This window comes from Phaethon lepturus, unplaced genomic scaffold (assembly GCF_000687285.1).
Source record: "Phaethon lepturus isolate BGI_N335 unplaced genomic scaffold, ASM68728v1 scaffold7092, whole genome shotgun sequence".
Taxonomy (NCBI): domain Eukaryota; kingdom Metazoa; phylum Chordata; class Aves; order Phaethontiformes; family Phaethontidae; genus Phaethon; species Phaethon lepturus.
The window spans coordinates 1-14,362 of NW_010525440.1; the positions used below are offsets into that span (position 1 = coordinate 1).

The window sequence follows — 14,362 nt, forward strand, 5'->3', positions numbered from 1 at the left end:
TATGACATAGAATTTTCTATAAATATTATATATTTAATAAAGATTTTATATAAATATATAAATTTAAATAAAATATGTAAAATAGGAAAACTTCTAATATAAACCTTAAATGCAAACCCATCCCTTCATCCTCAAAAAAACACCAAAACCAAACCCATCTTATCCAGGTTAAGACACAGGAAAAACACACTTTGGTGTGTGGAGATAAACTGAATAATAAGATTCTAGATGATCTTTAAGGTCCCTTCAACCCAAACCATTCTATGATTGATTCCTTGTGAGGAGGGAGCGAAGAAGCAAGTGAGGGAGACCTGAGATTGAATAATGAGATTAACCTCAAATTGAAGGAAAATAAGTATTTTTAAATGTACTAATCTACAGAACATCAAACGCTTACATGAAGCTTTTAGCTGGAGATGTTGGTGGTGCAGTCCCAAAATCCCTTCCGCCATAGAGATGCCAAATAAGAGAGATTTCCTTCACAACATAGCGTACCAGAGGAACAGGAAAATGAAGGGGAGCTTTGCTTGTATCTGTTTTTTTTACAGGTTGGCTGAAATGATTTTCCTTTATGATAATTGCATCATCAACCATTATTTTTATTATTGGCTCTTCCTCCTTTTCCTAATTTAAAAAAATATATATATAGCATTGAGAAGGTGAAATATACTTTCTTTATCGAGGTGTGTAATTCTTTCCTATGAAAAGAAAAGAAACTATTCTGTACTGTGTTCTAAAGCTTATACAACACAGGCTTCGTTTAGGAATGGTTCTTATAAAGTAACTTAAAGACAAAAGCACATAAAAATAAACTGAGCTGAGAAGTTGTTTTTAAAAAATTCCTCATCCAAACTACAAAACAAAACAATTTGAAAACAAACAGAAAACCATGGAAGATCCCAGGCTACCATATTAGCACTTTGGAAACAAAACAGCTGAAAGATAACTGGGCAAATACAGCTTCTATTCAGGGATCCAGAACTACTTCTGTCTATTAAGAAGAATATAACCAGAGACACTATGAAAAACATGAACACAAGCTGTTTTCAAAGAGTTTTAGTACCGTTTCCTAAATCTTTTAACGCAGTGACAGACAGTGCTGTAAACTGACATGTAAGCTTTCCTCTGAGGTTTGGCAAGGATCTTAGGCCCATAAAAGCACTGAAAGCTTAGACTATGAGAGAAATGAATAAACGATTAGAAGATGTGCAAAGCCGCTATTTTGATAAATACTGCATTTTGCTTAGAACTTTTTTTTTTCATTACTATGCCATTATTGTAAGTCAAAATGGCAATGATAAGTCATGACTAAAATGTAAGAAAGCCGCCAACATAGTTTAATGTAATATTCAGATCAGAGGACAATTACATAATGCTGAACTACAGAAAAATCATACACGTTTGAAAATACTTGCATTCATTCCTAACAGTAACAATGCATGAAGTCCCTTCAAACAGAAAGATTATTTTTCTGCTGCTCTGCCCACTGATAAAAATATCACTAAGTGATCACAAAAAGCTACGAAGTCTAATTTGTTTAGGTCTTACATAGGATTTTCTCTAATTCAGTTTATATATGGATTTTTTTTTTTTTTTTAAATTCTCAAAGCCTCTTACAGCAACAGCAACTTTGGGTGCAAAAAGAATGCAGAAATCATCACTTTCTGCAGGAACATCTCCCATGGCCTCATTTATCAGGTGATGAGTGAATGAAGCATAAGTGGGACTTGGATCTTGTGAGACATTTCCACTTTCGTCTGGAAACAGGAAAAGATCTGAGCAAGATGGCTCCTGAGTTTGAGATCTGTCATCCAAAACTCCTGGGAGTTGAAGGAGGGGGTAGAAAAAATATGTTTCAGTGGAAAAACAGTTACAATATGAACAAAGTAACAGTTAACTAAAACTTCTCACTTCAGTTACATCAAGGGAACTTGCTTATTATATATTAAATTAATTTCTACTAGAAATAAAATACAATTTTCAAAAATTAATCTACTGTACTACTGAAAGTGATTACAATATAATCCTAACTAGTTACTAGTAGAGATGAGCTGACAAAACAGAAAAACTATTTGTAAAAACCCCCACAGATACAAAAAACATTTTTGCGACCAAGTTTCTTATTCTGATAGTAAGACCACAGCATACTTTCAGTACTACACTGACTGCTCACCTTCCACCATCAAAAAGGGGACCAGACATCATGGAAATGGTGAAATTCTCTATTTGCAGTACAAAAGCCTCAGCCAATTTAAACCTGCATTTAAGTCTAGCCATGATGCAGAAGCCATAATCCTGTGGCAAAAATCAATTAACTTGTTCTATCTGCTAACTGAAAAGTTGTCTTACAGATAGAAGTTCTTTCTGCGACTCAGAAGTGCATCATCATGCTCCTGGACTACAGACACAGAACAGAGGTTTTTGATTCCTTCACACTGCAGTGTGCCATATAAACTTACATCCATACTAACTTACACTCCTAGAGAATCTGGGGTCTTAGAGTCCCACGAAGTCAGATTCCTTCCTTACTGTTTTCAGTATCTCAGTAATGCGTACTTGACTAGAATCTTAAATTACTTTTGCATTACTGTGATTAAAAGCAAGAATATGTTTGATAGTTTGAAGACTTCAGACATCAAAGGTATGCTCCCATTCTTGTTGCTGCATTTCTACATATATAAAACTTTCAATCCCACTTTCTTTCCAGAAAGGTTGTACTTCATGTGTACTTATGCCTCCAGAGGATTCTTACCATTAGACTCGGGCTTCATGGCAGCAGCAGTCTGTTGAGTCTCAATTTCCTCCATAGCATCACTCATCAAATCCCGTAAAATCTGTTGCTCTGATTCAGCGAGGACTGGTCCGTGGGAAGATGGTTGGTTAAATGTCTCTACCTGTAGGAGAGAACTATACATAGTTATATCTTAAAGACCACTGCAATATCATGCTGAATAAGATTTTGCTAGAAAAGCTTGATACACAGCTCTTAAGCTCTAAAGAAGTAACACCTTAACTTTATAAATAATCAAGTGAGCTGAAACTCTGAGATAGAAGGTTCATAAAATAGGTTAGAACATTATGGTTCAGGGTATTTAGATCATCAGAGTACTTCAAGAACTCATATATGTCCTGGAATTTGCTTCTTTAGGTAAGAATAAAGTACAGTAGGTAAGCAGCACAAAATATCTTAAAATATTAAGTAGTGACCAAAGCAGGAAGAAAAGGCACTATTTTACTCTCAAATACATTTTAAGTTAGATGTAATCTGTTAAATTTCTTCGCAGGAAATCTCATATTCTTTGGAAATAGAATGGGGATATCAAAATTAAAACATATTAGCAGGAAGCATAAAGTTTAGTTGATATTCTTTTGCCATTTCATACCTTCATTTTTGGCTTGCTACCCCGACGTTTAATCTCTGTCTTAGCAGGTGGATGTAAATCACCATAACTTGCAATATATTGTATAAGATTCATTAGTGCAGCACATGAATCGGAGCAAGTACGAATATGGATCACATCACTGGAACAGTGCAGCTCAAAACGTGGTTTACTCTACATAGCAACAATAAAAAGATAAGAATACACTTCAAATCAACCTAAGGTTCCATAGAAGTAGCACCTATACACAGTTGTTTTTAAATTAATTTACTTAATTAGTCAAAAAGGACTTAAAAAAATAGTACACATACAATGGAAAACCTTACTTTACTATACTTAGAATATATTTAGGAATTCCTATACTTAGGAATTTTTAAATCACAATCTATCATGGAGATTTTACATTTTATTTTATTTGTGATTAAATACTTACTCTTAAATCCGAATCAGATTTTACTGCTGTAATGGTTAGTTCCAGCAGTCCCATATCCATAACACGAACATAATCTGGAAGACAATGAGTAATTGAAATAAAAAGACTTAATAACAAACATCATCCTTACTATATATTTTTGTTATTAAAACATTAGAAATAGCATGAGCATAAAAACGTATCTTTTTTGTCAATACCTTTTATATCTCTGCATTTCCTTCTTCTATGAGCATTACTCTCAGTGTTGAAGTTTCATCTACTCAAATTAAAAACTCGACTCTTTTCAGTCCAATATATCACTCCCACTGCCACCATCTGTGTGCAGTGTAGTCTTTTAAGATACTTATTCTCATCCCATCTGTGTGAATTAGAGAAATAAGAGGCACACAGAAGCTGGATGACTAAGCATCCTAGCAGTTTTTTCGTAGAAGTGAGAAAGGACATTTTCACACTGTAGTAACTCTTTCAGTACCATGAATAATATATTTCCCCTCTTTCTTGTTTAAACAAAACAGGCATATCTTCACTCTGTCCTTCCCTAGCAATCTCTTACCTAACCTGAATACACACATTTGTGGGCACAGGGTTTCATTATTTCTCCAATTAATTCGTTAAATATTGACTCAAGTTCCTCAGTCCTTAAACGTTGTTACTACGTGAATGAGAGCAAACCAGGTAATATAATTCTTTTCGGAACCAAGAACTCAGTGCCATATAATACCTTTCAAGTTCAACTATTTAGAGCATGTATCTCATAAAATGAGATCGCTTTTCTACAAAGATTTATTTCTCTGTCAACTCCAGATTTTTTAAAATGTTTTTTTCCAATACCCATTAAGGAACTGTAACAAGAAAATTAAGGATTTGCAAGTTGCTGTTTGCCGACATACCTCTGCATCCACAAATTCAAAATAGAGCACTCAGATTTTTCATCAACACTGCATTACTCATTCATATTCAACTTGCTGCTCCTTATCTCCTCAGACCTCTTGTTCAATAAACCTTATGCTGAATATGCCTGTAATTTTGTTTCTTTAGGCTCTGCAATTAATTAGTCACATCTAAAACATCCTTACCTCTATGGAGGTTCACCATAACAGTGTTGCACTTGTCAGACAGATGCAAGGCAGCTTCATCTAATATTATTCTAAAAGATAAAAAGAAGATGAAATAAGCATACTAGAAAAATGCTGTGCAATTCACCAGACAAAAGCAATTAGTATAGAAAAAATATTTGAAAACACAAATATATCTAGCGTATCTTAAATCCAAACTCTTCACTTCAACCTTTCATAATTTCTAAATCCATTGGTAATTAACCACTGCAAGATATGATCACAACCACTAATTATATTTTATCTGCATTTCAATTTTTATATTCCTAGAATAAAAAGTAATGCTTTTGGCATACAGAATTAACACTTATTTCCTTTCTTGCCATTTTTTCCTTTTTAATAAAGTAACAGACACATTTATTTCAAAGGTAATTTATAAGGTTTTATCAATAGCAACAAGCAATTCGGCAGATGTTTCACATCAGAACAGGCATAACAATGAATATTCAACTGAAGTTGCAAGCAAAATTATTAAAAAGTTACAGAGATGTGCCGTAATCACTAAACATTTCCTTAATTGATATACTGTATCCAAATAACAAATCTTTAAGAATTCTTAAGGTGCTACTAATTAACAAAATAAACACAATTTAATTTCAGGACATCTTTCAACTGTATTAGAATTGCAGAATTGCTAGTTTTTAAAGAAAGCATTCCATCTAAAAAAATAAAAATTATTTACCCTAATAAAACAGAAGGATTACACATGAGCAAAGTATATTTCAAAAGATGCAAACCAGTGTGATCATTTACAAAACACACATTATTCCTAGGTCAAAAAAAGCAGACAGGCATTACAAGTTTTACAGAAGCTTCCATGTTTCACAATCAGTAAAATTATACCTGAGAGTAGAAGAGGATTTATCCACTGCAACACTGCTGGAAATGCTGAAAGTTTCAACAGTAAGTAGAGCTCTGACTGGCAAAAACAAGGGCCTAAAAACAAATAGGAAAAAAAAAATTAATACTCTACCTATTTAGAGGTTCTGTCACAGTCTTATAGGTTACCTCACTACATCTTGCCAGGCGCAGGCAAGTGTTTATCCTACTTTAAATTACTTACAGTTTAAGGGATTTCTGTTAACGTACTTTTTCCAAAGAAGCCTAAATAAATATTCTTTACAATATACAAACTTGAACATTTCTAAAGAATACATACATAGCTGCAGTTCCACCAAGTGACATACACTTGCATTTTATTTACCTGTAATCAAGAGCACAACTCCACAGATGTACATGAAAAGTTGTAATTGTAGCTGGAGGATTATATCCCAGAACAGGCTCATCAGAAATATTCAAAAAATATAAAATCTAAAAATCACAAACATATTATTATAATACTTCAATATCTGTTAAATTAATAAGCAATTATGCATTAGAAAAGAGAAAATCTGTAACAGTAATCTGACAATGAAATGTTTGATTAGTAAAAGGAAAAGGGAGTGAACAACCTCAGATATTTAAAGGTGCTTACCCAGTATCTGAATATAGAAAAGCACAGAATGTAAACAGAGCAAAAACTGCAGCCTCAAAAGGTATGGAAAAGACCAAGCCACAGACACCTAAGCGGCTACTTGTACAACAGCTCACAATCCACTTTTAAAGCATTTCCCAAATACAGTCTCCTTCATCTTTCTTTGCAGTTTTTACTACAGATTTATTATTTTCTTTGTTCTCTTTATCTGTAAAGCCAACTTTTCTTTCAATACTGTACACTGTTAAAGTTCTCTTCATATGATCTTTCTTTTTCTTTGTCAGAGGTAGAAATAGGCTCAGTCTCAGATGAATGCAGCATTGTACATGCTGCTTTTTCATGAATTACTGCATAAAATAAACTCTTCTTTAAGATCTGTCATAGTTCTCTCAAATCCATTATGCTATAAAAGTTCTTCTTAAATTACTCCAAGGCTGGTGCATACCTGCACTGCTAGCCTTTTAATAATTTCCTCTACCTACCTCTTTGGCCAATTTTTTATACCCCACCCCCTCCAAAAAAGACTCCCAAGTGCATTACAGGCAATGTTAATGAGCAAAAATTCACAGAGCAAATAAGCAACATGGTGTAAAGCAGGCTACATGAACACATAGGAATATCATGCCAAGCAGCAATGACACAGCAGAGTCCAAAGCGCTAAATTCAGTTCCATGCAGTTATACAATAAAGTTTCATGCCAAGAAGCAATGACACAGCAGAGTCCAAAGCACTAAATTCAGTTCCATGCAGTTATACAATAAAAATGCAGGTAAAACTATGCATACCATACATACTGGAAGAAAAGCAGGATAAGCTTGAGTGACAGGGTTTACTATATGTAATCCAGTATGGTTAAGTACATTGAAGTACATGCAACTACACTGCTGCTCTGCTAATGGCATGTTCTAGGTCATGCATGTTTACACACAGCTTCCAGATCAAGGGCAGCTAGCCCTGTCTGCTATGCTATATGTCTGCATCCACACATACCAGTACAACCCTTCTACTTCAGAATTTTGCATTACAAGCGTTTATGTAAACTCCTGCTTACTACTACCTCAAAGTCGTCTTTTCCATTACCGCTATTCAAATGATGTAAAACAGGAAACAGACAAGGGACTTGAGGAACGAAGTGAGCAGAAGGGAAAAAAATACAGAAATGCTTTCCATGCTGCAAGTAGCACACTTGTTTCTTTTGAGGGTGTTGTTTTACATCAAGGATTATCCAAGTACTTGGATAGCATTGGACTACTGAGATTTTCCATCTGAACGTTTTAGAAAGAAAACCAAACAAACCAAGATCCCCCAAAATCCCAAAACCTCCCTGATATGTTGTGGGCAGAGATTTAGGATGATGAGAGGAACTGTAGCAAATGAATACGTAAGTAAGAATTTAAACGCAAGACTACAGTCTGTCAATGGTCTAAAAGGGAGACAAGGCAGAAAGTAGAGTAACACTTTCAAAAGCAGAGTAAGATAATAAGACACAGCCTAACACTAATATTTTCCATTAAGGCTTAGTTTGATACTTAAAGCAGTTGTTAAAGCAATGAGACTGAATTTGAAGATGTAGTAAAGAAAACTGTAGCAACCTGACCTGTTCATGCCAGCTTAAACCTGAAGGCAGTACTCTGTGCTGAAGTGTGGCTCCTCTTAGCCCAACAGCAACCAGAAATTCCTGCACAAGGAAGTTGCAGAAGTTAGTTTACATGTAATACATGTAACTATTTGACATCTAGATTATGAAACACAGACATCTTTCCGCTCCCAGAATCTCCAAGTGTCTAGAAATGAAGAAAAGACTGGGCCAGGATTAAATATTCAAAAAACCTTGCTTCCTAGTACAGAAACCCTGACTAATAGAGCCTAATATTTTTTGCAACAGGATAAATTAGAAACGACCATTTATTTAGTGGTGGTGGTGGTAGGAAGGAAGGAAGGCAATGTCCTCATTTACTCTGGGATTCACCAGGAATTACCAGGAGTACCAACCCAAAGTAGTTCGTTCTTATGGTGTCCAAATCCAAGTCAACTGAGCCCCCATGACATTGTGCTGGTCTGCAGATTCCTTGTTCTCTAGATAACTCTACCAACCTGTTTGTCATCATTATGCCAGCTATTTGTCAGCATTATGCCAGGTCATCTTTTAGCCACGCTAATGAATGCTATTGTCAAAGTCAAACATACCACTCATTTACCACTGCCACTCCAAATAGGTAAGCAAAGGCTGCCTATTAGATGACACTGCTAGTAAGCTGAGTGGAAAGCTTTTATCTCTTCATATTTGTTTTTGCCTCATTTGGCACGAGATTAAAACTCAACCAAAGGAAAACAAGAAGGTGGTCAACAGGCCAAGAAATGCATTCAGTAAAGAAATATAGTATGATCAGCAAAGTGAAGCATTGGAAGAATTAGTAAATTAGGCTGATACTTAAATTTTACAATCCATCCAAAAGATTCTAACAGAAAATTATAGTTTGAGGAGGAATGGCTCAGAATTACATGGTTTCTTCATCTATAATCCCTGTAACCCCACACCTAGATGCTTCCATGTAAACTGAGCTAACTCTAACAATTTATAAAAGCACAAATTTGAAGACACAAACCTTTGTATTGCTCTCTATTTTATCTGATTGGATTTTGACTGCAACAGTCAGCATACTTGGACAATCCACTCCTACACCATCTGAAGTAGTCCTACTAAGACCATCTTCTTCAGAGAAGCAAATAGTAGGTTCTAACCAGTGGGGACGTATCGTGCTGGGCAGTCGTACTTCAGAGGAAGGGACGACCCCATCTACCATACCTGCAAAGAGTTTTTAGAATGAGTTACCTCATGCTTCAAAGCTCTTACTGATGAAGAGTTAACGAAAATCCTTTTTATGCTTAATGACTTTAAAATAATTTTAATCACCAACAAAATTAGTCATGCACACTGACAACGAAAAGTTGTGAAGGGGAGATTACAAGTCATCCAGTATTTAAAACCACAGTTCTAGCTAAAACCTTTAATGACACTATAGGGTTTAGTTTTATCTTTGCCCAACAAAATGGCGAAGTTGAACTAAAGGACAGAAATCGATACATGGAGAGATAGGAATATGTCTCTCCTTTTGATTTTGTGAGATGGCGCCAGTTAACCTCTAAACATACAAAAATTAAGCCTTGCACTGAAAATCAATTAACTTGGCTTCCACTGATTCAGAGACGTTTTACATTATTCAGAAGGGAAAACCTTAAAAGGTTTAACTACATGGGGCTTATCAGCTATACAAACTACACAGCCAACTTAAAATTCTTTACCTGCAGACTACAGTTAGCCTCCCAGAAAAAATACAGCAGCCACTGGTAACCTGTACCTTTTTAAATTAAATAACCAATGACATGTAGAAAGTGTGTACTTTCATAATAAAGAAGAGACTGTACAGCTAAATTGCCAGAAGACCACAATATCTTTAAAGAATAGCAGTTGCCAAGGAATGTTTGAGCTAAACCGTAACTAAGCAAATACAGTTATCATGAAATTGTATCACTGTAGCATTTAGGAGCATTAGCCATAAACTAAATGTACCATGCCAAATGATACACTACAGCGGGGAGGAAAAAAACAAAAGACAGCACTTCTCCTAAAAAACTTCAAGCTTATCTGATTTCAAATTTAGTCCCAAAGCCACCTCTACCTTGATGATACAAATTGAGGCTACTAGAATGGAGACAAATGTAGTGTCTGTCCTCAAAGCCTTCATATTTAGTCACGCTGAAAAGTGAACCACTGTTGAACTCAAGCCAGAATTCACCGTATTTTCCTTGCACTGTACTTCCATCATCCTGCTGAAATGATTGCTTGCTAAGTTTGCTGCAGTTCGAGAGTCTGAACTAACATAACACTTGCTACCAATGCATATTTTCCTGCTTGCGTTTAGTTATTCTCATCTAGAGCAAAGTAAACAGCACTGGTAAAATATTATGTTGTGTTACTGTCTAGTTGTAGTACAATCGTGTGAAGATTACAGAATTACCATTACAAACACTTGTTCCTTTCAAAAACAGTACATACAGCATGATCCCATGGTCAAAACAACAGAACAGCTTTTTCCAGCCCCAATGTCTCACCTTTACATCTGTGAATATTGACACTAATCCATGTGTCACATTTAGCAGAACAGACAGAAAGCTTTGTGAGTTCTTATTCTGAGAGTCAAGCTTTTTCCTTCTACGTGAACGATAGTTTGGATCAACAGTGGAATAATACTGTAGTGTTTCTTCCTCAGATCCACTCTCGTCATCTAACAGATAAAATGAAAAACAGTAATTCTCTAGCAAGTACACATATTATCCCAATAACTCATTGTTTTTCTGTTGGTAATGCAATTCAATTTCACACTTATTTTACTTAATTAAACAGTAATCTATATTTTTTTCTTCTTGGTTTAAGTAAATCCTTTTTTTTAAATTTGCAAATTCTTTCCACCAGCAGCTTAATCACTTCAGCCAATTATGCTTCTGAATCACGATACTTCTAGATGATTTATTAAGTGTATTACCATAATGAACTGCAGATTTAAATTGACTAAAGCTGTCTTTACTGAAAGTGTTGATGAGCTGGCTGGCCACAGATAGTCCAACACCGTAAGAAAGGTTTTCAAATGTTTCTACAGGAGATGGAGCTGTGGGTTCCCACAACAATAAATCATTGCTGATCCTAGGAAGAAATACATTATCATTATAAAAAATACATTACTATATTCCCACTTAATATACGGTCAGTCAAGCAATATTTCCATTGCAGACTTCATATTACAGACTTCAGTTTTCATAAACACAGAAGAGAAAAAGGTTCAAGAGCACAAGAAAGAATAATGTATTCATGAGTAAAAGCAATAAATAATGAAAGTAACTTTTTACTCAGTAATTATGGTACACAGGTATCAAAGTCTAACATTTGACAGTGACACAAAAGCCTCTATTAGTCAATGTATATTAGCTCAGCAGGTTAGATAGAGCGTGACAAAACCCTATTCTGAGCACATCAATTTTCAAGCAAAGTTGGAGGAAACATTAGTTCTTTTGATTTCAAGTGAGTTTGTCTGTTGGTGTAAAGATATATGTTATATTCAGTACAGAATTACATCAACAGAATATTCAGTGAAAGGTTCAGCTTTGCCACTTTGGAAGTGAAAAGATGCTTTGGATGCAAAGTAATGCCTATCAGAGGATAAAATAGATCAGTATCTCTATTCATGTAGCTAATGCATAGCATAATACCTATTTTTTTTTTTGTTCATTTAATCTAGTTGTAATCATCTTTGTTTTTCAGACAGAAAACTAACAAAAATGCTGAACACCCATTAAGTTGAGTGCACTTTCTCTACATTTTGGTAAGCCATTGTAAGGCCTACAAAACTGGGTTGTCAGGGTTTTTTTCCCCTGCCTGCCTTGTGGGCTCTTAATTTTTAAATGCAGAATCACTGAATAAAAAGAAAAGAATGAAATGGAACAGAGCAGTTTTTGAAGTACAATGATCTATTTATATAAAGGAGAATTCAGAAAGATTAGAGCAAAATGAAACATTGCAAACAGAGATCTAAACAAAATAATCACTGGAAGCAAAAGGCTATCTAACTGTATCCTTTGTTCACAAAATCTGCCAAACACTTTACAGCAGCTGGCTGCTATGGCATTAATCATATATATGACACAGAAGCATTTTTGACGTTAACTTGGAAAATATTTATATAGCATTTTATGTTCTTAGAAAAACTATACAAATTATTTCTTCTATAGCTGCTCATTCAATTGCTTTTATCAACAATGAATGCAGAACTAAAAGTACAAGTCATGATAACCAAGTAAAACAATTATCATACTTGCCTATTGTAAAGTTTTTCATAAAAGCCTTTGTTTGGTAATGTTAAGTGAATGTTTGGTAACATGAGTTCCAGTACATAATGAGAATTGCTAATTGTTTTATCCTGAAACTCGGTCATTTCAGCTACATCTCCTGGCATCACCATCTGAAAGAAAAAAGAAAAAAAAAATATCTCTCAAGTCAAAAAAAACCTGGAAGCCAGAAGATGCATATAAAGTAGTGAAAGTATATTGGCTATCATAAGCACAAAACAGTAACAAAATTTTAGAGTACCTCTTCATTTTCAAACATGACCCTACGAGAAGAAAAAGGAGAAGGCTCTGGTCTTCTAATATCACAGACATCCTTCAAAGAATGAGACCCTCCTTCTTCTTCCTCTTGAAAGTTATTATCTCCTTCTTCCTCCTCAGCTGCTATCCTTTCCAGAATAGAGTGCACAGCCAGAGGGTTTATTTTCAATACAATCCTAACATTGGAGAAGTTATTCAGAATACGCAATTAGAGATGCTTAGAATTTTTATATTGCATAGTTCCATGTCCCCTAGCTCTACTAGCTATCCATTAAATACACATAGACTAAAGAGCTCAAAGACCAGGGATTTTTTTTATTAGACAATAACATATTATATTAGACAAAGTGATACTATTAAGAAAAACACCAAACCTATAGGCACAAATGGACATGGAAAAAGAACCATCAGGCAAAAGGGTTAGTGTTTGTTTCTTTCAACTCCATCAGGTGACCATTAGATGACCTAAGAAAAACTTAGTGCTCTCCCAAGATAATACTTGTATCATTAGACCATCAACAGCTATTAAAAATGCTCTGCGATATGACATAGTATATTACATGTACGCACTGTTACAGAAAAATTTAATTGTACCATTATAAAAGAAAAAATGCTGAAAAAATGTCCATACAAACTTGCTTTCACAAAGACACTGAATTTTGTGGCAAAAAAAATGTATGTGGCAAATTCGGCGGCAAATATAAAATTGCCTCTTTAAACATCTTATTTAAACATCTTACATCCTCCATGGTACTTCTCTACATGTCCCTCTGTTCAGTACCTCTGAAGTATTGCATTGCCTGACATGTGGCATCAGCAGCCATAATTCAGTCAGAACATAATCATCTTTAGTGTTTTTACAGCTTTGTACCAGCTTATATTAAAATTTTGAGGCAAAATTCAACTGAGATTGTTTGTTTGGTATTCAGTCTTGAATGTAGAAGTAGGTGAAATGACAAAAAAAAAGGAGGGGAGAAAGTTTCAAGTCTCTCATCATTCACCTAACTTTCACTGAAATTTACTCAAATCTACAAAAAAAAAAAATTTAAACCACCTTGTGTTGTTATAAATGGAAAAGTTTTGGTGTTTGGGGTTTTCTGGTTGGTTGGTTTTTGGGTTTTTTTAGTTATTGGGTTCTTTTAAATAGCTACATGCTCTTTTTTAGCTAATTATTTTCAAGCATTTACCACACAAGCAGTCTGCATTAAAAATCAGAAAAATAAAAGTGCTTCACAAAAATCCAAACAATTCACATTAAAAAATAAAACACTATTTTACCGAGGCCAGTCAAAATTGTCTGATGATGATGTTATATCTCCATCTATGCCACCAGACACTTGAAAAAATTTTATTGGTGCTTCTGTATTATCTTCCGCAAATGAGCCTGAAGAGAAAAAGATTTGAGAAACTTAACACAGGAATGACAACTGCTAACTTCAGTTTGCCCATTCCTCAGGCTGGAGTCCAAAAGGTTAACTTGTCAATGCTATTACCACGGTAATTATGCAAATTTTGTCATCTTTTCCTCCAAAAATTAAATATAATTTTTTAGAAAAAAAAATTAGTTCACATTATCTTCTAGCTAGCAACAGTTAGAAAACCAGATGCTTCTAATGCACAGATATCTGCATTTATATCACAGTCTCACAGATCTATTACTTTGAAAGATATTAGAGGCATAGAAGTATTAAAGTTTTCTCAATGACTCTTATTTAGGACATCATTCACTTCATTTCTAGACTAGACTTGAGATTCCTAATTTGCATAGCTGTAGTATCCCCATACAAATCTACAAAACTTG

At 34.6% G+C, this 14,362-nt stretch overlaps 1 protein-coding gene across 1 annotated transcript; it reads right to left on the bottom strand.

The window, feature by feature from the left end:
• Positions 1–397: 397 nt before the first annotated feature.
• LOC104617420 (autophagy-related protein 2 homolog B-like) lies at positions 398–13,945 on the bottom strand (the record flags this gene model as incomplete). The annotated part of the gene is made up of 16 exons (XM_010282736.1): positions 398–624; positions 1,618–1,820; positions 2,753–2,894; positions 3,384–3,554; positions 3,814–3,887; positions 4,890–4,960; positions 5,772–5,864; positions 6,133–6,239; positions 8,000–8,080; positions 9,009–9,208; positions 10,083–10,233; positions 10,516–10,688; positions 10,947–11,104; positions 12,274–12,416; positions 12,545–12,737; positions 13,840–13,945. Coding segments are annotated over 16 exons (2,293 nt in total), but the record flags the coding sequence as incomplete, so codon positions are not given.
• Between the last annotated feature and the right edge of the window lie 417 nt (positions 13,946–14,362).